The sequence below is a fragment of the Cucurbita pepo genome, chromosome LG05 (assembly GCF_002806865.2).
Source record: "Cucurbita pepo subsp. pepo cultivar mu-cu-16 chromosome LG05, ASM280686v2, whole genome shotgun sequence".
Classification (NCBI taxonomy): domain Eukaryota; kingdom Viridiplantae; phylum Streptophyta; class Magnoliopsida; order Cucurbitales; family Cucurbitaceae; genus Cucurbita; species Cucurbita pepo.
The window spans coordinates 8,618,893-8,642,425 of NC_036642.1; the positions used below are offsets into that span (position 1 = coordinate 8,618,893).

General features: G+C 36.9%; 5 protein-coding genes and 1 non-coding gene across 6 annotated transcripts; 3 read left to right on the forward strand and 3 right to left on the reverse strand.

Annotated features, from left to right (window-relative positions):
* Nucleotides 1-350: 350 nt before the first annotated feature.
* TRNAK-UUU lies at nucleotides 351-422 on the reverse strand. Its single transcript has one exon. It is a non-coding gene; the product is annotated as a tRNA-Lys (tRNA).
* Nucleotides 423-1,513: 1,091 nt separating this feature from the next.
* Nucleotides 1,514-3,857, reverse strand: LOC111795708 (salicylic acid-binding protein 2-like). The gene is made up of 3 exons (XM_023678268.1): nucleotides 3,386-3,857; nucleotides 2,624-2,755; nucleotides 1,514-1,878 (listed from the first exon to the last, which is right to left on the reverse strand). The coding sequence occupies exons 1-3, from the start codon at nucleotides 3,830-3,832 to the stop codon at nucleotides 1,594-1,596; spliced, it is 864 nt and encodes a 287-aa protein (XP_023534036.1). The 5' UTR covers nucleotides 3,833-3,857; the 3' UTR covers nucleotides 1,514-1,593.
* A 1,307-nt stretch (nucleotides 3,858-5,164) lies between these two features.
* LOC111794706 (cell division cycle-associated 7-like protein) lies at nucleotides 5,165-8,488 on the forward strand. Its single transcript, XM_023676819.1, has 5 exons — nucleotides 5,165-5,521; nucleotides 6,204-6,440; nucleotides 7,154-7,237; nucleotides 7,719-7,848; nucleotides 8,013-8,488. Exons 1-5 carry the CDS (start codon nucleotides 5,241-5,243, stop codon nucleotides 8,163-8,165), a joined length of 885 nt encoding a protein of 294 aa, XP_023532587.1. The 5' UTR covers nucleotides 5,165-5,240; the 3' UTR covers nucleotides 8,166-8,488.
* Nucleotides 8,483-10,528, reverse strand: LOC111794707. Its single transcript, XM_023676821.1, has 4 exons — nucleotides 10,478-10,528; nucleotides 9,803-10,132; nucleotides 9,050-9,157; nucleotides 8,483-8,949 (listed from the first exon to the last, which is right to left on the reverse strand). The coding sequence occupies exons 2-4, from the start codon at nucleotides 10,130-10,132 to the stop codon at nucleotides 8,650-8,652; spliced, it is 738 nt and encodes a 245-aa protein (XP_023532589.1). The 5' UTR covers nucleotides 10,478-10,528; the 3' UTR covers nucleotides 8,483-8,649.
* Nucleotides 10,529-12,084: 1,556 nt separating this feature from the next.
* Nucleotides 12,085-15,176, forward strand: LOC111795918 (B3 domain-containing transcription factor VRN1-like). Its single transcript, XM_023678558.1, has 4 exons — nucleotides 12,085-12,413; nucleotides 13,818-14,409; nucleotides 14,489-14,688; nucleotides 14,784-15,176. The coding sequence occupies exons 1-4, from the start codon at nucleotides 12,309-12,311 to the stop codon at nucleotides 15,117-15,119; spliced, it is 1,233 nt and encodes a 410-aa protein (XP_023534326.1). The 5' UTR covers nucleotides 12,085-12,308; the 3' UTR covers nucleotides 15,120-15,176.
* A 2,408-nt stretch (nucleotides 15,177-17,584) lies between these two features.
* LOC111795114 (B3 domain-containing transcription factor VRN1-like) lies at nucleotides 17,585-22,570 on the forward strand. Its single transcript, XM_023677364.1, has 6 exons — nucleotides 17,585-17,642; nucleotides 18,761-19,029; nucleotides 20,180-20,915; nucleotides 20,999-21,153; nucleotides 21,244-21,511; nucleotides 22,310-22,570. The coding sequence occupies exons 1-5, from the start codon at nucleotides 17,585-17,587 to the stop codon at nucleotides 21,502-21,504; spliced, it is 1,479 nt and encodes a 492-aa protein (XP_023533132.1). The 3' UTR covers nucleotides 21,505-21,511; nucleotides 22,310-22,570.
* The last annotated feature ends 963 nt before the right edge of the window (nucleotides 22,571-23,533 follow it).

The following is a 23,533-nucleotide window of genomic DNA, read 5'->3' on the forward strand; positions in this document are numbered from 1 at the left end:
ATAAATAATATTTTTATATCTTAGCTAAATTAAATAAATAAATAATAAAATATTTAAAACATTAAATTATATCTTAGCTAAATTAAATAAATAAATAATATTTTTATATCTTAGCTAAATTAAATAAATAAATAATAAAATATTTAAAACATTAAATTATATCTTAGCTAAATTAAATAAATAAATAATATTTTTATATCTTAGCTAAATTAAATAAATAAATAATAAAATATTTAAAACATTAAATTATATCTTAGCTAAATTAAATAAATAAATAATATTTAAAGTAAAAAATGCTAAACTGTAAACTTAGTGTAGTTTAATTTAGAACAATGATGTCAAGAATTTTTCGCCATCTGTGGGGATCGAACCCACGACCACGTGGTTAAAAGCCACGCGCTCTACCACTGAGCTAAGATGGCTTACATACTAAATTCATTGACGTATTCTTTCGATTCCCTCATTTTGGAAGGGAAATTATCTTATTCGGTAGATCCCTCTCGATCATGTTTAGTACCCTTCATTTCGGAAGTTATTTCTATTTCTATCTCTTAGTAACAATGGGTGATGATATTCTGTCTAAATAGTAAACATACGTAATAAATAAGAGAATACGTGACAAGAAAGTACGGCTAACTCATTTCTTAAGGGATCCACCCAACTGAATCCAACCAGGCAACTTAGCTACTAGATAAAGGAAATAACAAAACAAACGTAAACGAAAGTGGCAATTTCTCGGTTAAAATCAACACGCTCAAGGGAGTCCATGTATAACTAAGATCGTGTCAACAAGAAATGAACATTATATGACTATAAGCAAAGAAACGAATACCACGGCTTAAATAGCATATAACTTAGGTTCAGAACAAGTGACAACTAATCATATCCCTATTGTACATTTTGGGGCATTTTAGCTGTGGCGGGTGTAGACATGATTCTGGTGAATGGGCATACACCCCACATTGACCCAATATGAAATGATAAAGGTCTATCTAGGATGAAAGCATGTAAAAGGGGTTTGGAACGGGCATGTAACCATAGATAACACGTCTTAGACAAGCAAGACCAGGATATCTGTCATGCGGCCATAGACAACACGCCTTGGACATGCATGACCGTGACACCCAGCTCACGGTCAGGCCTACGGGGTACATTAACGAGTTTGGCTAGCGGGCTCATGTGTGCATACATGAATCGTGTGTAGAAAAGTACTATACATCCAAACCTACTCATAACAAAAAGTAGTGCCCAATAAACCCGTCAAAAGAATTAGGTCCCACAAGTCATAATGCATATTATACGTGAATGCACTTTCCAACCCTAACAATAGAGTACTTACTAAGTATTTAAATATTTATCATATTATTATTAACTATGTTTCAGGTAAAAGCAAAAAACCCATTTACAGAAAACGGCGTCGGCTTGAGGAGGTTAGCGTCGCCCTATGTTAGGGTTAATCAATGATATCCCACGTAAAAAGTTCATTAAGTAGATAGATGCATGCTACTATTAATGATATTAATATAAAATATAATTATAAGTTCAACGGTATTATTAAACTTCGAACACGTTACATTACACACAAAATATAGGTTAAGAATAATGTCGAGCAATGTGAGAAAGTTTGTTGAAGAGATCGAATGGCTTAGATATCATCACCATATGATCGGATCCTCTAATTTCCACCACATCGGTAGGAGGATTTCTTTTAATCACCCAATGTTGGAAGCTTTTCTTTATAACCTTATCCTTTTCTGAAACAACAAAAACTCGTTTAACAGACCCATACCTTTGTGTCGTCAAAGGAAGATCTTTGCTCCATTGTCGTCCCACGAACAAATGGGTTTGTCTCATTAATGTGTTGCCCAATGTCAAGTCCTTCAATAATAAACCAAATGTTATTTAGATGAGTTCAGTTTGTTTAGAACGTTTATGTTTGTGTTTATTTGGTTCCTAAACTTTGAAAAAATGTCTAATAGATTTATGAAATTTTAATTGTGTCTGATAGAGCCTAAGTCCACCACTTCTCCATCAAGTTTTTTTAAAAGGCGTCTACTAAGGATAGATCTCTACTATACCCTTATACTGTTTCGTTCTCGTCTCCAACCGATGTGTGATCTCACATGTCTACTAGGGAGAGGTTTCTACATCCTTATAAGAAATAATTTCTCGTCTCCAACAGATGTGGGGATCTCACAATTCACCCCTAAAACGTATCTACTAAAGAACGGTTTCTACAACCTTACAAGGAATGCTTTGTTCCCGTCTCCAACTCGATATAAGATTTCACAATTCACCCCCTTGAGGGGCCCAGCGCACGTCCTCTGGTGTCTGGTTCTTATACATTTTGTAACAACCCAAGTGCACTATTAGCAAATATTATCTTATTTGATTTTCCCTCAAGATTCTTAAAACGCATTTACTAAAGAGAGATTTTTACACCCGTAAAAAATGCTTTGTTCTCTTCTCCAACCTACATGGGATCTTACCGGTTAAAGATTGCCAAATTTATCTAAGTTTAAACGGTAATTTCATGAAATGGGAAGTTTAGATTAAAAATTGACCAAGATTAGAGATAAAATTTGATTTATTTTTTTTTCCATTAAAATTAAAATAAAGTTACCTGATTGGGACTTCTATCGAATAGTTTAGTGGCCGAGAAAAGTGGGCCGAATCTCAAAGTTGTTGGCGGGCTTTTGGGCCCATTACCGAATGTATAACGGGTATCAGGCCCAAAGTCTATCCTCTTGCGAAACTACAAAGACAGTAAAAAATAAATGAAATTAGTAGGATAAGAAAATACATTTAATAATAATACCCAATGAAAACTAAAAAAAAACTTGTATTTACTCCTAATTTTTTCCTGACATTTAAAAATGACCAAAATACCCTTATACTCACCTTCTCAAAATTCTCCCGTCTTAGCTCTCTTCTTCAAAAACACTGTAAAAATGCTAAAATTAATAAAAATACTTCTAAATTTTGTATTCTGACTCAAAAATATTCTTGAATTTTCAAAGACTTTCCCGACATTTAAAAATGACCAAAATACCCTTATACTCACCTTCTCAAAATTCTCCCGTCTTAGCTCTCTTCTTCAAAAACACTGTAAAAATGCTAAAATTAATAAAAATACTTCTAAATTTTGTATTCTGACTCAAAAATATTCTTGAATTTTCAAAGACTTTCACCGAATCTATGCCAGTTCGTTCTCGAATCCCAAACTAAAAAATATCTAACAAATAAAAATTATTAATATATATATATATATATATATATTTTTTTTTTTTTTTNACAATTTAAAGTGTTAATATTTTAAAAATATTAAAATTCTATTACTCATTTTAAAATATATTTAAATTTGGTGCGGTTGAAATAAGAATACCTGTTCCAGTAGAAATGAAGCGTTCAAGGATGGGCCAGGCATGGCGGCGGCGACGAAAACAGCCACAGAAATTTTATCCGGAAAATCCTCCATCGCTTTAGAAATGCACAGCCCGCCTTGGCTGTGCCCGACCAGGATCACCTTCTCCTCCGCCGGCAATTTCGCCATGAAATCCGTCAACGGCTGAACATATTCGGAGAACGATCTCAGATCCTCCGCCTCCCTCGGATCAATTCCGGCACCGACCATGTCCAGCGCCGTCACGCGGTGGCCGGCCGAGCGCAGCAGCGTCGATAGCTTGTACCACGACCAGGCACCAAGGCAAGCTCCGTGAACCAGAACGAAGTGCTTACCATCACCGCCGCCAGACGGAGGCGGATTTGATCGCGTTAGGGTTACTGTAGAAGAAAGGAAGAGGAAGAAGATGAGAATATTCAAATATTTCATTTTCTTTTTCTTTTTCTTTTTTTTCTCTTTTTTGGGTTTTTGAAATGTACGATTTGGGGTTTTATTTCAAAATAATTTTAGAAAAATTGCAAAACCCACCCCTCAATAATAACATTTGCTACAATCACCCCTTAACTTTTCAAATTAATCAATTAACTCCTGAACTTTGCTGAATATTGTAATCCGCCTCTAAACTTTATTAAAATTGCAATCAACCCCTTCTACTCAATTACTAGTTTTTTCTCATATTATATATATATATATATATAAATATTCATGAATAATCTCTATTTTTAATATAATTTTAGTTAAAAAATGTAAAATATTTTAATATGGTTTAAATTTCCATGCTTTAAAAGATATAATTAAAACACGAAACTAACTTATTAAAAAGTAGAGCGGAATAGAGCAAGGTCGGAATTGGAGACAGGGACGGGGAATGCGATCCTCGTCTCTGTCTCCATCCCCGTGTAGCTAATAGAGGATCATAAAACAAATACCAAAATTGTAGGGTTGTTTTTGCAATTTTGGTAAAATTTAATTGACTTTCAAACCTCCATAGTTTGACTGGTGAAGAAAAGTGAAGCATAGTTTGACCAATGAAACATTAATTAGGCATTGATGAAATGACAGTTGTGGACATGGACAAAAGTAGTTTAGCCAACAAGTAAACACGCTTTTGTTTATTTTTTATTTTTTACTTTTAAAAAAACTCATTCTTATCTTCGTGACTCGAGTTGTATAATGGTCGCTCAAAGGAAAACAACCCTTACACGCTTAAGCATTTCATTTATTGAACCGTCTCTTACCCCTTAATTTTTACCTACTTGTATTCATAATTATTTTTGTCAAAATTTCAAAAATATTGTTAATACTATGTTTAAAAAATACTTTTGAAATTTTAAAAGTAATATTAAGATTTTTTTGTCTTTATAATTAATAGTTCAGAAAATTGTTATCGTCGATATATGAACGAAATTGAAATTTATCTATCGACACTTTATAGATAATCTCTGAACTTTTTAATATTAGTTTTGAAAGTTCACGAGTATTTTTGAAATGTGATAATCTTTTAAAATTTTTTAAGAAAAAATTAAAGAGGTTATAAATTTATTTTAATAAATTTAAGAGTTTAATAAAAAAAAATTAAAAGTTTAAAATACTTTCCCCCAAAAATCATTAGTATTTTATTATTATTATTATTATTATTTGTAAATTTAATGGTATTATTAAAAGTTTCAAATGCTCAAACAAAAATATATTTATTTATTTATTAGCATAAATTTGCGATTAATGGAGGGGTAATTTTGTGTAATGGATTCTGCCAATAACTTGGCGGCAATTTGTTTAAAGAATTCCCCCAATCCCACGACAATCTTCTCGCCATTTCTTCGGCGACGGAGCGGCAATGGTTTCTCGGAGAAAGAGCCGCGGAGGAGGAGGCGCCGTTGCCGGAAATGGGACCGTCGATGAAGGATCCGCGGCTGAGGTTACTGCTCCAGGTTACGAGCAGCTTAGGGATCAAAGGGTTAAGGAAAATCTGAAGAGGATGCAGAAACTTGGCATTGTTGAACTTTCTCTCAAGCTTAAGTCCACCGCCGCCGCTTCGAAGCGGTTACGCAAAAATTCCTCTGAGAAGGAACCGCCGAACGGATCCCCCGCCGACGAGCCCCCGAGGCGCTCTTCGAGGTACTGTTTCTTCTTTCCTTCACGTGTTGAAGCTTTTGTTCTTTCGATGCTCCTTGCGTTGAGTGAGTGATGAATGTAATATCTATTAAGCTAGTGATATCTGCTCATTAACATGTTTAGACTTCGTTGCATGAAAATGAACCTTCCTTGGCATGTCTTTACACTATCACAAGATTTTGAGGTACAGTCAGAATTACTCTAATTTTCTTAGAAGCCTATGGATCAAGGTAGAACAAGTAACAATGAACATAGCTATCAAATATACAAACCTAGAGTTTAATTGCTAAGATCATTGAAGATCTGGACTTGAGAGAAAGAATATGATTGGCAATAAATTAACATTTTGCCAAGAGGTAAGTTTGTGGATGCGAGATCATACATTGGTTGGAGAAGGGAACGAATCCTTCCTTATAAGGATGTGGAAACCTCTTTCTAGTGGACGCATTGGTTGGGAAATCCGCTTGGGTGATTTGTGAGATCTCACATTGACGAGCGGTGTGCCAGCAAGGATACTGGACCCCCAAGGAGGGTGATCTATGAGATCCCACATTGGTTGGAGAGTGGAACGAAGCATTCCTTATAAGAATGTGGAAACCTCTCCCTAGTGGGCGTGTTTTAAAAGTTTGAGGGGAAACCCGGAAGAGAAAGTTCAAATAGGACAATATCTGATAGTGATTTGCAGGTTGAAGACATTGACTCCAGTAAGTTACGTGGAGCTCCGTCCGAAAACTAAGAGTGGAAGTTCTAAAAGTAATGAGATTCACATAAAAGAAGGCTCGCAACCAGAAGTTTACACAGAAGAAGATGCCAAGTTGTTGGGAGATTGCGAGTCGAGTTGGACTGTTGGTGTGGATGGATATGATCAAGACGGGAAGCGTATGTACGATCCTATCAATGGAGAGTCATGTCATCAATGCAGGTAATACATACAAGTTTTTAATTTCCTTTCGTTTCTTGGAATATACTTTAATGACTAGACAATGTTTATTCAGTTCATTTTTGTTATGTATATATGATGTTGATAGTAAGCGTTTAATTCAGGTCCAAATAATATCTGTATTCAATCTCGAGGATAGTTTAGACCTTTCTTTCCTAGATAGGCACAAGGTTGTTTGAGAAAGAAATGTTTTTGACCGATCTACACCGATTAGCAATGAATAAAACTTTCCTCCACACTAGTAAATAGAAGCTCTTGCCCTCCTACTTTTCAATATGGTTTATTTGTATTTGTAACAACCCAAACCCACTGGTAGCAGATATTGTCCGCTTTGGCTCGTTACGTATCACCTTCAGCTTCACGGTTTTAAAACACATCTGTTAGGGAGAGGTGTTTCATTCCCCTCTCCAACCGATGTGGGATCTCACAATCCACCCCTTTAGGGGCCCAACATCTTCGCTAGCACACCATTCGGTGTCTGGCTCTGATGTCATTTTTACCACCTATTTAGGAGAACTTTTTAAGAAGTTTTTATTCCTATTTCACTACGTTGGTCATGGGTACGTCGAAAAGACGTCAGTGGGCTCTTGTCTCTTATATTTTCTAAAATCTCATGGTTCTTACGTTCTTCACTTGGTTTTCGATAGTGTCGTTATTACTCATCAGTTGAGACGATCTATGGGATGACTTTGCAGGCAGAAGACTCTTGGTCACCATACGCATTGCAGCAAATGTAAATCAGGCCAAGGGCAGTTTTGTGGAGATTGCTTGTACACGCGGTAAATCAATATAGTCACTTGATCTTGAACTTTTGAAAAGTGTCTTTCTGAACTTTAAAAATGTCTGATTGGTTTATAAACTTTCAATTTTGTGTCTCGTTGGTTCTTAGATACTTTTTAATATTTAGGGATCAAATAGACATAAATCTCGAAGTTCAAGGACCTATGGAAACATTTTAGAGTTTCGGACCGAATAGACACAAACATGAAAGCTTAGGTAATTTAACTTAACCATAAATACAAAAAAGATTTGAAGGATACACAACGTTCTTCTGGTAATTTAACTTATTGTTTAAGATCTTGGATTGGATTGGATTCATGCCCATTTGAAACTTCTGCCTGATATGAATTTATATGCTGCAATCATATTGTATTTCCCTGTGGATTCATTTGGTTCTATTGAGAACATGCATTGGGCTTCTTGCCCTTTTCTGCAATTTATATGAACAGTTATCTGTACGCAACTTCTATCTTTATATAGATATGGAGAGAATGTGATGGAAGTGAGCATGAATCCCAATTGGAACTGCCCAGTGTGTCGTGGTATTTGCAACTGCAGTTTGTGTCGACAATTAAAAGGATGGATGCCTACCGGTGCGATATATAGAAAGGTTAGTACTCGTGCCTTTACGTACAAATACAAACGTTTTTCTTCTAGATGTTCAGAAATGATGTAACCTTTTGTAAGGAAAGTTTTTGACTAGTGATTGTTTCGTCTTCTGGAATCATATCGATTAGTAATGTTAACGAAAAGCTAATTTCATTTTACTTTCAGGCCCGGAACTTGGGTTTCAAGTCTGTGGCACATTATCTCATTCAAACTCGCGGTGCTCCGCTGAACCAGAAAGGTGTAGGTTCTGTAGATAGTTCACAAGCTTTGGCGAACCAACCGCCGGAGCGTGACGATTCCCTTTCCTCTGTCAGATAAGTGAGCATTTTTACTAGAATGGCATGAGAAAGAAGGAAAAGTAGCTGTAAATGGCAATGGTGGAATGGAGGAGAAGAAAGATAAGGTTTAGTTGAATTCTAACAGTTGGGATCAGAGAATTGTTTTTTGATTGACATCCCAGTGGATCTGAATCTCTTTTAGGACATGATCTTGACGAGAACTCGATCTTTGATCAAGATCATTCGATTTTGTGGTGGTGATTAGATAGAAAAGGGATAAAGATATCCCCTCAGATCTGTATCTTTTGTGTAGAAACCTTTCCATCTTCAATGGTCAGTAATCTCATTTCTGCAGAATACATTTTAACTCTCTCTATATATATAGATTGAATCTTCAAGATTGTACAGTTACAGAGCATGGACCAATGACAACATAACCTTTCCTATGAATAAGCCATCTTGACATGTGCAGATCATAACTCATTTTGGATCCTTGCCTACAGAGCTGAAGATATAAAAGATTCTCACTGGAACGGATTGGTGATCTTACCGCGAACGTCGGAGAAAAGTTTATAGAGGGAGAAGCGTCTGAGATGGTTAACTTCAAACCAGGAGTTGAGGACTTGGAGGTTCTTGTCTGTCCCTGAAAATGCTAGTTGTATGCCTAAATTGCAGTCAATTGAACCGCCATTGTAGTTACATTTGGAGCTGGGAACTGCACAGTCTTGTTTATCCAGGCAAGTTGAAAAATCCCCAGAGCATTTATCACACCCAAATTTCTTCCAGAACAGATTTTGAAGAGTGCCCTTTTGAAATTCAAAAACCTGGAAAGCAATATAGACAGACACAAGGAGAATAGAACCCTTTTGTTACCATTAAGATGGTGATTTTTCACTTTTGTTTTTCTGTCCTTTGTGGGCTTACCAAAGTGAAACTGGTAATGGTGTGAGAGTTATCAGTAACCATCACTGGGAGAGACCTTGCTGCATACTTCAGCCCAGCAAATGCCACCATATAGCCACCATACGTAGCCTACAACCGAGCAAAAATCATCATGGAATTATTGAGATTGTTGGGAGAGAGTCCCACATTGGTTAATTTAGTGGACGATCATGGGTTTATAAGGAAGGGATACTATTTCCATTAGGTACTATTTCCATTGAGTACGAGGCCTTTTGGATAGTCTAAAGCAAAACCACGAGAGTTTATACTTAGTGGACAATATGTGGAGAGTCGTTATTCCTAACCGAAATTTCATACTGCATTGTGATGTCTCACATTGGTTGGAGGAGGAGAACAAACCACCATTTATAAGGGTGTGGAAACATTCCCCTAGCAGAGTTTTAAAGCCCCGAGGGGAAGGCCGAAAAGGAAAGTCCAAAGAAGACAATATCTGCAAGCGGTGAATCTGGGTCGTTACAAAGCCCATCTACCCAATTATTCCATTATTTCTTGTTCAAGGAAAAGATTCAAAAAGTTAGTGACCCACCCATGATTTGACCAATGGAATTTTGTTTCTAAATGGTAGAACTCCCATTGATCCATCATGGATTGACTTGTTATAGCACTGCATCATATTTTCATCCAAAACGAAATCAATGGAGCAAATTTTCATTGACGAAAACAGTAATGGATGAACATTTTGTTACGAGACTAACATATAAATCACAGACGTACCGGATTGAAGGCTGTGCTATTGATGGTGAGGAAAGTGAGCTGGTCGACTTTAGGCCTGAAAACAGCAAGTTGAGCGACTTTGAATGTCAAAGCCAAACGCTTATCGCAAGGCGAAAACTGAATATGATCCTGAAAGAACGATTCTTTCGACGAAAACGCTACGCCAAAAGTAAATCCGTCTGATCTCTGAATCTTCGCATCCAAACAAGGACTGTATACATCGTTCGTATCCATCCCTTCCACAACCAAAATCAGCATCATCGCAACCAAAGCCTCTGTCACTACCGTCCACATCGCAGCAATTCTGCCTTCACTTATTCTCTTCACCATCTACAACGATAAGAAAACGCAGAGAATCAACAGAAATAAGATCTCTGTACCGTGGAGTCAAGATAATGCAGAGTGATTTCCGATTTCCGATTTCCGATTTTGTGTAAGATCAGAGGGCGGTAAGCCCTAAGAAGGGGAAATTTGGGGAAAAAAAACGTGGAACGGAAGCGTGATTTTCTTTTGCTTGAGAAAAAAGTATGGAAAAGGAAATTTAATTCATACCTGTAAGGATTTGTTGGAGAAATTAAAACAAAATCAAATGTAGTGCAGGTTTCTAATTCTTTCAGAAACCATTTGAACAAGAAGAAAAACAGAGTCGCAAAAAGAGAGGAGAAGGGCTCTTACCGGACGCGGGAAACGGTTATATCCGCGGTCGAGTTGGATCTCAAGAAACAGTTCAAATTAAAACCACTTGGGTTTATCTCATTTTTTAAATTGCAAACTAATGGTTACATTTCTAAATTTCAAATTTAGTGGATCGTGTCACTGTCATGTTTGTCTAAAGCGTGATCTATGGTTGCATGTTGGATATCTCGGTCATGTTTGTTTAAGGTGTGTTGTTTGTGGCCGCATGCTAAATATCCCGATCATGCTTATCCAAGACGTGTTGTCCATAGTTGCTTCTTTTTTTTTTTTTTTTTTTTTTTTTTTTTTTTTTTTTTTTTTNCATGTTAGATGGACTTTTACCATTTCACGTTGTGTCTCGTGCATGACAGATCACCAAAATCATGTTTACACTCGTCAGGACTAAAATGCCCCAAAAAATCTACGGGGATGTGCCTAGTTGTCAATTCTTCCTACTCATGTTATATACTGTCGAAATATATGTTGTTGTTGGCTACTTGCTTATAGCTTATAACATTGTTTTCTTTAAAATTATTTTTAACGTATTTTCTTACTTATGTTTTCTAAAACATTCTCTCAAACGTGATCCGGGACTCGAGCATAAATCGATATTGTCCGCGAAGTACCAATTTCACATGAGTGACTTGTTCGTTGAGCTAGAACAAGTGCTGCACAATCGTTGTCCTACTATCACAACAGTGCAATTGTGACACATAGCATCTCAAAAAGTTCATACGATTTGATATAAAATTTGTGAAACCGTTATTATTAGTGTCAATTTGAGTTTTCTTCCATTGATTTTGAGCATAAGCTTGATTAAGCTCATTGAGCTTGACGTTTATCTTGTGGGCTTCCTTCATACTCTCCTCGGTCGCTTATTTCCTTATCAAGACTCTATTATAGTACATTTATCGATACTTACATATCTCACTTAAACGACATCAAAACTCTCATGGTAACTCCAATTTCTAGGGTCGTGGTTCGGGACTCGATATTGCTCCCATGAGCTTATGCTGATTCCAATCTTGTTTCTATCTAGTTGGTTTTTTCGTGGACGTCTTTTTGGTGTATTAGGTCATGCACTAACTTTCTCTCTCGACCCTTTTATGGGTTAATGAATAACAAGTCACCATCACTTTTGACACTCTGTATAAGTCACAACCTACCCTCTCTTCTAATATGATCACGACTCTTTCTCCCACTGAAATATTGTCATCCTCAACGATACAGATGTTGAGTACTAATATCGTAAATGCATTATTTTCATTGAAAATACTTAAATTAATAACCTTTTAGACTAAAATAAAATATTTAAAAATATATAAAATTAAAAATTAATGAGATTAATAAAATAAAATAAATTTAAAATATCAATTTTCCCAAGAATAATATAAAAAAAAAAAAACAAAAAAAAAAACAAAATGTTAACGAGTGGACTAGGTGGACCCGGCCGAGTTAAACCGAGTCAAGTCGAGCCGAGTTGGGATGGGTCACCGTGGGCCACCCCTTCCATCGGCTGGTTCAACTTTTAGGTCAAGTTGAGTTTTCTTTTCCCAGGAATGGTTTCTTTTTTTTTTTTTTTTCTTTTTCTTTTTTGGACTTTTGTTTTTAGTTTTAATTATTAATTCGAAGAAATGGAATTTGACTGGAAGAAGAAGAATCAGTGGAAGAGGGGCAAGTAGATCTGAGGGCTCATAGAACAGAGTCTCATACGGCGGAGATTGAGGGGAGAGATTGAGAGAGAGAAATCCGGCGAACGGTCGGCCGGTTGTTTGGATTCTTACGAGAAAAAAAAGAAAATTGAAGGGAGGGCTTTGAATCGTTATGCTGAATGACTGATTTTTCAGCTTTCCGAACGGGCTATCTCAAAAGGAAAATGCCGCGCCCTTATTTCCACAAGCTTGTTCTCTCCTCCACTATCCAAGCTAGGAAATTGGTACGTTCTTGATTCTTTTCTGTTCGATTTTAACGGGTTTTGCTTCCCTTGCTTGTTTTTTCGAGTAATCAGCCTCGAGGGCTCTTCTTTTTACTGTTTGTTTCTCAGTTTTTCTTGTTTCTTGTGTATCTCTTGCTGAGTTCTTTCGTGTTCAACGAGCTTCTGATGGAATCAAGCTAAAACCTAGATATCTGTGTTCTGTTTTATCAGGGAAGAAGGAAAAAAAATTGGGATATACTTGGTTTTGTTGATGATTTACTTACTTTTATGTTAGTTTTGATTAATCAAAGAACTTGTTTGGTCGTAATATGGCTATTATTGTTGAATTTGGAGCTTGACCTTTTCATTTTTTAAGCTTATTTATTAATCATGCTTTTGATTCTTTTTGTTAGTTTCAGCAATCTGAATGCATTGGCTATGCTTACTAAATGATCTGCTTCTCAGTAACTTTCTCAATTTTAGACCCCTTCTCTTCAAGTTCTTGCTTCTTAGTCTTTAGGGATGGCATTTTTAGATTTGTTCTAATTTGATATGCATTGTATCATTATGTTCTTATCATAATAATAGATTTTGATTCCTTGGTAATGAGTATTGATATATTTTTCCATTGTTTCTTAGTGCTGAATTAGTCCAGTTTAGTAGTTGGGATCTTGTCAAAAGCAAACTCCATAGGTCTTTTGTTGTATTGTTATTTTCACTGCTCATCATGTTAAGCTTTTGTTATTCTTGCTGAACGTCATGTTAGCTTACTGCTTTGGGTTTGTGTGCTTCTCATAATGTAGTCTATGCTATCGCTTATTTTTGCTTGGTTTTCTTGACCTAGGCTTTCCATGTTATGCAATTTATCTGTTGGCTGCAGCCACTTTAGAGGATTTTTGTTTTTAAAGTCATAGATAAAGTGTTCTACTGTTTCCCCTTTTCAATTAGGCGGCATTTCCCTTTGACTTTGTGAGATCCCACATTGGTTGGAGAGGAGAACGAAACATTCTTTGTAAGGGTGTGGAAACCTCTCCCTAGCAAACGTGTTTTAAAAACCTTGAGGGGAAGCCCGAACGGGAAAGCCCAAAGGAGACAATATCTGCTAACAGTACGTTTGGGCTGTTACAAATGGTATTAGAGCCAAACACTAGGCGGTGTGCCAGTGAGGATGCTGGGCTCTTAAGGGGGTGGATTGTGAGATCCCACATCGGTTGGAGAGGGAAACGAAACGTTTCTTATAAGGGTGTGGAAACCTCTCCCTACTGGATGTGTTTTAAAACATTGAGGGGAAGCTCGGGAGGGAAGACTTAGTTTGTTGAATGGTAATAGTGCCTGCAGTCATCTTGTTGAATATGTTGGAATGGTGTTATGTTTCTGTATTATCGATCATTTATGTGACACCGTTACTGCTCAATATTTTTGCAGAGAATCCCGGAAAGTTTCCTCCGGATGATCAGGGATGATCTTTCTGCAGTTGCAACACTTACTGTTCCTGATGGCCATGTTTGGCGTGTGGGGTTGAGGAAAGCTGATAATAAGTTTTGGTTTGAAGATGGTTGGCATGGATTTCTTGAGCATTACTCGATAAGGGTCGGGTTTTTGTTAGTATTCAGATATGAGGGAAACTCATCATTCTGTATTTTTATCTTTAATCTTAATACATCTGAGATAAACTACCAATCTGCTGCTCTCGGTGGTAATCAAAGGAACAATTACAGCATTCAAAACCGAATCTTTGAAGAAATGGAGGATTATGACATTCCTGAAGCCATTCCTTCCAATCAGCCTTTGAACTCGGGTTTTTTACGAAACAAGCTATTTGGTGATGAATGGAATCTGCACCAATCAAAATCTGCAAGTACGTTGCAATCCAAATATTTACCTACTCGAGATATCGGGGTTCAGTTTAGTGCTGTGGAGGTTAAAAAGTCTGCAGATGAGGTGAGATTCCAGAATTTGGGTGATGATGCTCACAGAATTAAAAAAAGTGGAGGCAAGAAGCGGAAACTTGATTCTAGTATGCTCCTGTCCCATTGTTTCACATTTTAGCATTGTAAATCTATGAATTATCTTACCCAATATTTTACAATCTGTAGGCGAGCATCGTCCGTCTGCTCATAGTGAAGATTTCGGTGACAATCGCTTTAGATTTTATGAAAGTGCTTCTGCTAGAAAGAGAACTGTGACAGCAGAAGAAAGAGAACGAGTTGTCAACGGTGCAAAAGCGTTCGAGCCCGCTAATCCCTTCTGTAGGGTCGTCTTGCGACCATCTTATCTATACAGAGGTTGCATAATGGTAAGATTTTTGGGTTATTGAAATATCTAATATGGGAGCTTTACAATTGAATTATGTGAGCACTAACTATGATAGTCTGCACTCTACTTTTACAGTATTTGCCATCTTGCTTTGCTGAAAAGAATCTAAGTGGGGTTTCAGGATTCATCAAACTTCAGACACCCGATGGGAGACAGTGGCCGGTCCGGTGTCTTTATAAAGTTGGTCGGGCCAAGTTAAGTCAGGGATGGTATGAGTTTTGCCTGGAAAATAATTTAGGGGAGGGCGACGTTTGTGTGTTTGAGCTTCTCAGGGTGAGAGAAATCGTTCTCAAAGTTACCATGTTTCGTGTCATTGAAGACGCTAGACGAATGGTAAACCCGAATCCTCCCAGCATGATGAATCCACACTCGCTACAAAGTGCTAGCCAAATTAAGCTGATCAGAAACTAATGGTCGACATTTCCAGGTTACCCTATTGTATCAAATCTCTCTCTTTTTTTTTTTTTTTTTTTTTTTTTTTTTTTTTTTTTTTTTTNGCTTCTGATCTCTTCTTGTGGAATTGGCTGTTGTTTGATGTTTATAGCTTTCCAGGATGATTTAGTTGAAAAAAAAGATCCAATTAGAGTTTACTTATTAAAAGCTGTATTGACTTTAGTTGTAAATAGATTTCAAATTTTTGTTGATAGCAATCGAGACAAGAGCATTAGTTCTTTATGTTGAACCTTTATTCAATGCTTAGATTTACATTATCTCAACAACTTCAACTTTTTATGGGCGAAGTGATTGATAAGATAGGATCAAAGGAAGAGTTGCTCTTTCTCAGTTGCTTAGGTTTTATTGGATAGTTGCCCCTAGCTATGCTGACGTTGTAGTTCGTGGCTATGGTATGACAAACCAAACCACCCTGTTCGGCGAAATGTCTGTGAGATCCCACATCGGTTGGAGAGGAGAACGAAACACCCTTCATAAGGGTGTGGAAACCTTTCCCTAGCAGATGTGTTTTAAAAACCTTGAGGGAAAGCCTGAAAGGGGAAGCCCAAAAAGGACAATATCCGCTAGCGGTGGGTCTGGGATGTTATAAATGGTATCAAGGTCGGACACTGGACGATGTGCTAGTGAGGAGGCTGTTTCCCAAAGAGGTGGGCCCTGAAGGGGGGTGGATTTGGTGGGGGTCCCACATCGATTGGAGAAATGAACGAGTGCTAGCGAGGACGCTGTGTCCTGAAGGGGGGTGGATTGTGAGATCCCACATCGATTGAGGAGGAGAACGAAACACCCTTTATAAGGGTGTGAGAACCTCTCTATCAAACGTGTTTTAAAAACCTTGAGGGAAAGCCTGAAAGGAGAAGTCCAAAGAAGACAATATCTGCTAGTGGTGGGCCTCAGCTGTTACAATGTCCATCTAACTCGTGGAGTCTAGTGCGAAATTGAATGCCTAGTGGGCTCAAAGGGGATTAGAAATCCCAGATTGATTGGGGAGGAGAAGGAGAATGAAGCATTCTTTATAAGGGCATAGAAACCTCTCCCCAGCATACATGTCCTAAGCCCAAAGGAAAAAGTCCAAAGAGGATAATATCTGCTAGTGGTGGGCTTGGGCCGTTACAAGAATCCCCTTTGTTCAATTTAGTCCATATTTCATCTGCATGTTCTTATTTCTGGGTTGGAAGCGGAAACTTTCTCTTCTTACAGTGACCGATCCGTCTTGTTTTGTTCCGAATACTCTTGTAGTGTACTTTAGCTAGATTTAAAGTAGCAGCAATCATTTCTGGGTTTGAAGTAAAACCTTTATCTTATCGTGATTTCTGGGTTCATTCTGAATGGTCTTGTCATGGGCTTGAGCTAGAACAGAGTAGCAACAATCAAGACACTCAATTTAGGACAGTGTGTTGAAGAGGGAGAGATTTTAAGCCATTGAAACCTGTTATTTATAATCTATTTCTGTTCAAAAGCTGAAGAACAGAAAATTAAAAGAATTGAAAAGCCAAAAGCCAAAAGCAAAAGAAAAATTGGTTGGTCTATTAGTTTATGCTTTGTTGTTCAAATATTCTTTATAATCTTAAAGGTTCAAAGAGTCATGTCTAAGATGGAATTTGATGGGATATGAAATAAATTAGTTCGTAGCGTTTTAGGGTTCTTGTTGGTTGGATGAATTTTTATCTTAATGATAGCATTTTAGATTAGGCGAAGCTCTTAAGATTAAATTTGCAATTCTATCTTATCATTACTTTAAGATTATATTTGTTTAATCTACGTGATTATTTGATATGGTTGTTCCCATCAAAAGTTCTTCTCAGTTGGACGAATTTTTATCTTAATGATAGTGTTTAAATTCTATCTCATCGTTATTTTAAGATTATATTTGTTTAATCTGCATGACTATTCAATATGGTTGACCCGATCAAGATGATTAAATAAACATTTCTCATGTGTCCGTTTTGTTATGAGTAAGTTGACGTGTGGATTAAATGACTAACGTTTGCATATGAATGTTAAAGTCTATTTAGTTTTATTTTTAAAAAAATTTAATTAATTGACATTGTTTCACAATTTCAAATATATAAACAATTTCTAATATCTCAATATAATAATATTAATATTAATAAATTAATCAAGTATTTTATGGCAACCTATTTCATTTCTACCCACCTAACAGCACAAAATTAGAATAAATTCAAGACCAATAAATACCAAATAGGGCTAGTAATACTAGGGGTGTATATTGAACCGGACAACCTGGACCAACCCAGTCTGAACTATAAGGGTTGAGTTGGGTTGGGTTCATTTTTCTAAATTCGAATTGAATCTGAACTATAAGGGTTGAGTTGGGTTGGGTTCATTTTTCTGAATTTGAATTGAATCGGTTCGGTTTCGGATTGGTGTCTAATAATTAAAAAAAAAAAAAAAACAACAACAACATGAACTGTGGACTTGAAAAACATCACAATGTTAATGGACTTGGATTATTTGTTTCAAGTAACTAACCAATTTTAAATTGAGGGTCTAGATTTTTTAAGAAGTCGGATGGAGACATGGACGATTTTCGGATTAAATGTCTAAATTGACTCACAAAAATCAATTGATAGCCCCACCATCGACCATGTTTGATGTCGATGACCGATGGCCAACAACTACCTCCAACGTTGACGACAACTGAGTACTAAAGACTGGTGAGAATTAAGTTTGTTGGCTCCCATACCGACTGTTCACTGATCGAAGGAGGCAATTGCCAATAACGAACTTTTGGTCATTGGTCTTAGATCTCCACCGTTAAACAGGAGTTAGTCATAGTTTGCTATCTCTAGCGGATAATTGTCGATCCATCGTTGGCACGGATGCATGGGAAAAGAGATGAGATGTCGTGAGAGAAGAGAGAAGTTCTTTTAAAAAAATTATTATGTTTATTATTTTTGTTTTATAATTTCCACGTCATCATTAAAATTAATAAAAGGTTACTTCATTATTGTAGGAAATAAAATAAATAAATAAAACCTACTTCTCAGGAATTAAATAACGCACCTAATTTTAAAAACTTGGAGACCAAAAATAATTTTATTCCATAATTTATTATCATAATCTTGCAAAATAAGGTAATAAAAACCTAGAAAATTAAAGACCTCCATGGTAATATTTTCACTTTAGTTTTTTACTTTTGAAATTAGTAAATTACTCAAAAGTAATAATATTTTTTAATTTTAATATCTACGTCAAACTCTCTCAACTCCCGATCGTCTTAAATTCATAGCTAAAACAGTCATATGCGAAACATTCTTAAATCTCGGTGGCTTCCCGATCATCTCAATCGTTTCTCGGTCGAGATTTGGTAGACTCGGCAAAAAGTTATGCAACTTGATTGAAAAATATGAATTTCGACTCAGAAAAATGAAAATTTTCACCTATTTTCATTAACCCGAAGCATTTTTTTTTACGATGGAAAAGATTATGATGTAAATTTTCATAAATTTGAACAACAAATTTATTTATAATAAAGTAATTTTTTTTTTTTACATTTAGTGAATAAGGGCATAAAAGTAATTTCATGTACAAAACTATATTTAAAAAATGGTCTATTTTCGTAAATAAAAATTAAAAAGGTCCATTTTTTGGAATTATAAAACTTCATATTTCTCTCTCTTTTCTGGTACAGACAGAGCGCGGGGTTTTGGGTACAAAGAATTCTCCCAGAAACCAATGGAAAGTGAATCAATGGTCTGCTAAAGTTTCCGTGGAGAATTCTGTAACAGCCATGGCCGAGTCAAACGAGCAACATGCGGCTCAATCGTTCGATGAACCCTCTCCAGCGAGGAAGGCTGGCCTGTTCTATAAGCTAGTAGTGCCGTCTATTCTTCAAGACAAGAAGCTGGTAATGAGTCATTGTTGTTATCGCCTGTATTTCGTTTTGTTTCTGTTTGAATCTTGCTTTGATTTTTCTTCTGCGAATGGTAAAATGAATTGAAACCAGAATCATTTCTGGTCTTGAGAATGTAGACTGATTTTTCATCTTCTAAGCTTCTTTTTCTTGTATGTTGCACATTGATGGTGAAGAAATTGAGGGAGAACGCCTTTTTGTGGTTGTGTTCTTGGCTGATTTTAGTGTGCAATTTTTTCGTGGTAGTTTTCGTTTGATTGTTTTGGAGGATTAGAGGGGCGAGTGATTCAAAGCCAAATTCTGTTGCTGCATAGAGGGGAGTGAGTGAAAGCAGTACAAAACGAATTGAATGGCCGAGAACATGATTTAGGCTTTGTAGCTTGAGTTTCTTGGTGTTGATTGATCTTTACTTTCCTAATTGATACACTTGTTCAATATGTCTGTGCATGAAGCTTGATGTACTGCCAGGACCCCTTTTTTTACTATATCTTGTCAGGCTTGTTGAGCTTCATTTGACTAGGCAGTGACTCAATGAGTGTGACTTACAAGTTCAACTGCTGGAGGATGGTGTTTTTTCTTCTTTTTTTTTGGTTCTCTTTTTCAATTCTTCCCATGGAAATTCAGTAAAGAGGTCGAAATTTCTGGTTTCAAAGAATTTTGGAGGCTGTTTGCTGTTGAATTGTTTTGGACGGGGTGAGAAAACCATGATCTTTTCTTTTATCATTTCTTATAACAATCCATTCAGTAAGAGTCTGATAATGGTATTAACACTTTAGTGAGTCATCATAGATACATTGTCCTCTTTGGACTTTTCCTTCTGGGCTTCCAGGTTTTAAAACGCGTCTACAAATGGTATCAGAGCCATACACCGGGCACTATGCCGGCGAGGACGCTAGGCCCCCAAAGGAGGTGGATTGTGAGATCCCACGTTGGTTGGAGGGAGAATAAAGTATTTCTTATAAAAGTGTGAAAACCTTTCGCTAGTAGACGTGTTTTTTAGGGAAAGCCCTTGAAAGCAAAGTCCAAAGAGGACAATATCGGCTAGCGGTGGACTTGGGCTATTAGACCTTGTTTGAAATCCTGCTGATTGAGATGTTTTATGTTTTTAGTAACGTTTTAACTGATTAATTTGATGTATGCACAGAAAATACCGAAAAAATTTGCGAAGAAGTTTGGAGATGATCTTTCTGATTTTGTTACTCTAGTTGTTCCTAATGGTTACCGATGGGTTCTGGAATTAAAAAGACATGGCCGTAGTTTGTGGTTTGAGGATGGCTGGCATGAATTTATCAGACACCATTGCATTCAAGTTGGGCAACTCTTGGTGTTCAGATTTGAAGGAAATTCCGTTTTCAACTTTTACATGTTCAACCTGACTTCTATTTCTAATGGTTCATGCATTACTTCAAATGCTTCCTGTGAACAAAGCCCAATTGCACTTGGAAAAGAAGCTGAATGTGAGAAATTAGTTGAACTATTTGGTTACAGTTCTCCGGACCCTTCGCATTCTTCGGCCAAGAAGGCTTTTTGTGAGTCTTCAGAGCAGCAGAAATTCCATGGAAGTTCCAATGAAGCTAGCACTTCTTCGGCCAAGAAGGCTTTTTGCGAGTCTTCAGAGCAGCAGAAATTCCATGGAAGTTCCAATGAAGCTAGCACTAAGAACTTTACGCATTGGTTTGACACACAGAACCTGCATCCTCCAAAGGATTTTGATTATACACTCAAAGGTTTAGATAAGTTGCAAGTTCTAAGGTCAAATGGAGATATTGGTATTCAGTTCAATGGAGATGGGCTCGCAAAAGCTAGAGAGAATCTTTCCTTTCAATTCTCTAATGAAATAGAAGAAGGAGCCAGGAAAAAGAAGTTAAAAGTTGAACCAAGTAAGTTCTACAAATGCACACAGTTCAACTAATTTGCAGATTCTAAGAAATAAATTGGTTCTTAATAACAAAATTGAATGTAGTTGACTACTACAATGAGCCATTATTCGAAAAAAAATGTGGAAACATCCCACATAAAATTACTAGGATGGCTTTCGGAGTTGAGGAGTTCGCGTTTGGCAATCCTTTTTGCTGGATTGTTATGAGACATTCCTATGTACGCAGAGGATTCCATCTGGTAAGTCTTTTAGCTCGACATTCCATTGTGTGATTCTCAACTGTGTTGTGAAACAGGTGATACAAATGAACTGGGTTCCTTTGTTGACAGCATATACCGTCCAAATTTTCTGAGAAGTATCTGAAAGGGATCTCAGGCGACATCACGCTTCAGGTTTCTAGTGGAAAGCAATGGCGTGTTCGATGTGTTCGTGAAGGTCCTGGCACCAAACTAACCAGGGGATGGGCTAACTTTGTCATGGAGAACGATTTGAAAGAAGAAGATGTTTGTGTTTTTGAACTGCTTGATATAAAAGACATTGTGCTGAAAGTTACAATATTCCGTGCCCATGACTTTCCAACAAAAACTTGAATCCAAGGTAATTCGTTTGCTGAATTTGACTTGTGTCATGTAAAGTTTTCAAGGTTGGCTACCTTTCTTACTTGCATGCTTCATGAGATTCTAAATGGAAAATTTAAACACTATAGCTTTAACCTCTACATGTAGTGGAACATTGTTGAAAATCTTTAAAACAAAAGAGAGAACTATTCCAAATAATGTTATTGCCCAAATTGCTTATTGAGGACATGTTTGAGTGATTCACTTTCATGCCCTTTTAAAATTACTTTTAGTGTGAGCTTCATTTTCCTTTGGAGGTTACTATTATGAACTAGTACCAAGCCTTTGAGTAGATGAACTGTGAGATCCCACATTAATTGAAGAGGAGAACGAAGCATTTCTTGTAAAGGTGTGAAAACCTCTCCCTAATAGACGCGTTTTAAAACCGTGAGGCTGACGGCGATACGTAACGGGCTAAAACGGACAATATTTGCTAGCGGTAGGATTAGACTGTTACAAATGATATCAGAGCCAGTCACCCGACGGTACGAGGTACTAGTCGGAGTAGGGCTAGACCCTCTCTATAGTAGATGCATTTTGAAACCTTGAAAGAATCCCAAAAAGAAAAATCCAAAGAAAACAATATCTGATAGCGATAGATTTGGGCTGGATTTGGGCTGGATTTGAGCTGTGACATGAACTAAATGGATTCTTCATTTACATATGCATATTGAGCAGAAATTATCTCCTTCTTCGTATGCTACCTTTTGTTTACCCATCAATCATAGATCGGACATTCTCATATCTGACACTGTCATAACGTTCTTCATTTTTGCAGGAAAACGTGGAAGCCCAGCCGGAACAAATCCAGTGCATTACAATGCCAATATGTTTAAGTTTTTCTCAAAGACTGATGACAACGAGGTGCCTTGAATACACAACGCCCTGTTGTTGAAGATTATCCTTGTTTAGTCCATGCAGCTTTTTTTTTTTCAAAGCAGGAAGTTGAAGAGTGGTTGAACTTTGAAACTCCAGTGCTTTTAGCCTCCCATCTGTACATTCTTCTCTACATGGAAAAGTTAAAAAGTTGGTTTTCTTATCTGTTAAGCCATGAACTCTCTACTCTTTTACTCAAAAAGTTGAAGAAACTGCAAGGTAGTTTTTCAAAGAAATGGATACCAACTTTGGAAGAAAGATTCGCCATTCAAAGAAAACGCCGTTGCCGAGGATCAAACCCGGGTCACCCAGGTGACAGGCGGGAATACTTACCACTATACTACAACAACTCGTTGTTTAGAGGATATATAGCTATGGTGAGTTGGAAACTTCAAGAATCATGGTTATTAGAGCTTCGTTCGTTCTAAACATGCTGGGGAAGAACTAAATATACAACCTAGTAACCCACCTGTATTGGGTTGGGTTGAGTTATGAACCCAAATTAGGTAATTCGAGTCATTAACCCCATTCAGCATGAAATTTTAGGTCGGTTCAAATAATTTCTTCAATCTACAGGTGTTGATGGGTCATTGATAGTGTTAAAGTGGATAAGGTTTGACTTCTACTTTGTTTTTTTTTATCCTCATCCATTATTGTGTTCTTCTTGACTTTTTGTTATGGATAAATGGACTGAGAGAGCAAAATTCAATATCTAACTTGGAAAAAGTTGTATAAGCACAAAAACTGTGGGGCTTAGTGTCGTGCCCTTTTCACAGAACATGAGGGAAATTGTTCATTGCATTGTTCCCATAGTTTATCCAATTCCATTTGTTTGAGATTCATGAAATAGAAGAACGTTGGACCCTCGAAGGGGTTGATTGTGAAATCCCACATCGGTTAGAGAAAAGAATGAAACATTCTTTATAAATATGTGGAAACCTATCCCTAACAGACCCGTTTTAAAACTGTGAGGCTGATGACGATTCGTAACGGGCCAAAGCAGACAATATTTGCTAGAAATGAACTTGGGTCGTTACATCTCATCTTCTTGCGGTTCCAGTTAGAACTTGTTTATTCGAGGTATAGAACAAAAGAAAGATCCACTCGTATTAATTGTTTAGGCATC

Bases quoted from the DNA above. Each gene is read 5' to 3' on its own strand.
- LOC111795708 (XM_023678268.1), bottom strand. From the start codon at position 3,832: ATGAAATATTTGAATATTCTCATCTTCTTCCTCTTCCTTTCTTCTACA. The intron at 2,756-3,385 runs GTATTCTTATTT...CTGTCTTTGTAG, and splicing joins CTTCATTTCTACTGGAACAG to TTTCGCAAGAGGATAGACTT. The intron at 1,879-2,623 runs GTAACTTTATTT...TTATTATTGAAG, and splicing joins TCGATAGAAGTCCCAATCAG to GACTTGACATTGGGCAACAC.
- LOC111794706 (XM_023676819.1), top strand. From the start codon at position 5,241: ATGGTTTCTCGGAGAAAGAGCCGCGGAGGAGGAGGCGCCGTTGCCGGA. The intron at 6,441-7,153 runs GTAATACATACA...ATGACTTTGCAG, and splicing joins GAGTCATGTCATCAATGCAG to GCAGAAGACTCTTGGTCACC. The intron at 7,238-7,718 runs GTAAATCAATAT...ATCTTTATATAG, and splicing joins GGAGATTGCTTGTACACGCG to ATATGGAGAGAATGTGATGG.
- LOC111794707 (XM_023676821.1), bottom strand. From the start codon at position 10,132: ATGGTGAAGAGAATAAGTGAAGGCAGAATTGCTGCGATGTGGACGGTA. The intron at 9,158-9,802 runs GTACGTCTGTGA...GCTCGGTTGTAG, and splicing joins ATAGCACAGCCTTCAATCCG to GCTACGTATGGTGGCTATAT. The intron at 8,950-9,049 runs GTAAGCCCACAA...ATTGCTTTCCAG, and splicing joins CCATTACCAGTTTCACTTTG to GTTTTTGAATTTCAAAAGGG.
- LOC111795918 (XM_023678558.1), top strand. From the start codon at position 12,309: ATGACTGATTTTTCAGCTTTCCGAACGGGCTATCTCAAAAGGAAAATG. The intron at 12,414-13,817 runs GTACGTTCTTGA...ATATTTTTGCAG, and splicing joins CTATCCAAGCTAGGAAATTG to AGAATCCCGGAAAGTTTCCT. The intron at 14,689-14,783 runs GTAAGATTTTTG...CTACTTTTACAG, and splicing joins TATACAGAGGTTGCATAATG to TATTTGCCATCTTGCTTTGC.
- LOC111795114 (XM_023677364.1), top strand. From the start codon at position 17,585: ATGAACTGTGGACTTGAAAAACATCACAATGTTAATGGACTTGGATTA. The intron at 17,643-18,760 runs GTAACTAACCAA...AAAATTAAAAAG, and splicing joins ACTTGGATTATTTGTTTCAA to GTCCATTTTTTGGAATTATA. The intron at 21,154-21,243 runs GTAAGTCTTTTA...CTTTGTTGACAG, and splicing joins TACGCAGAGGATTCCATCTG to CATATACCGTCCAAATTTTC.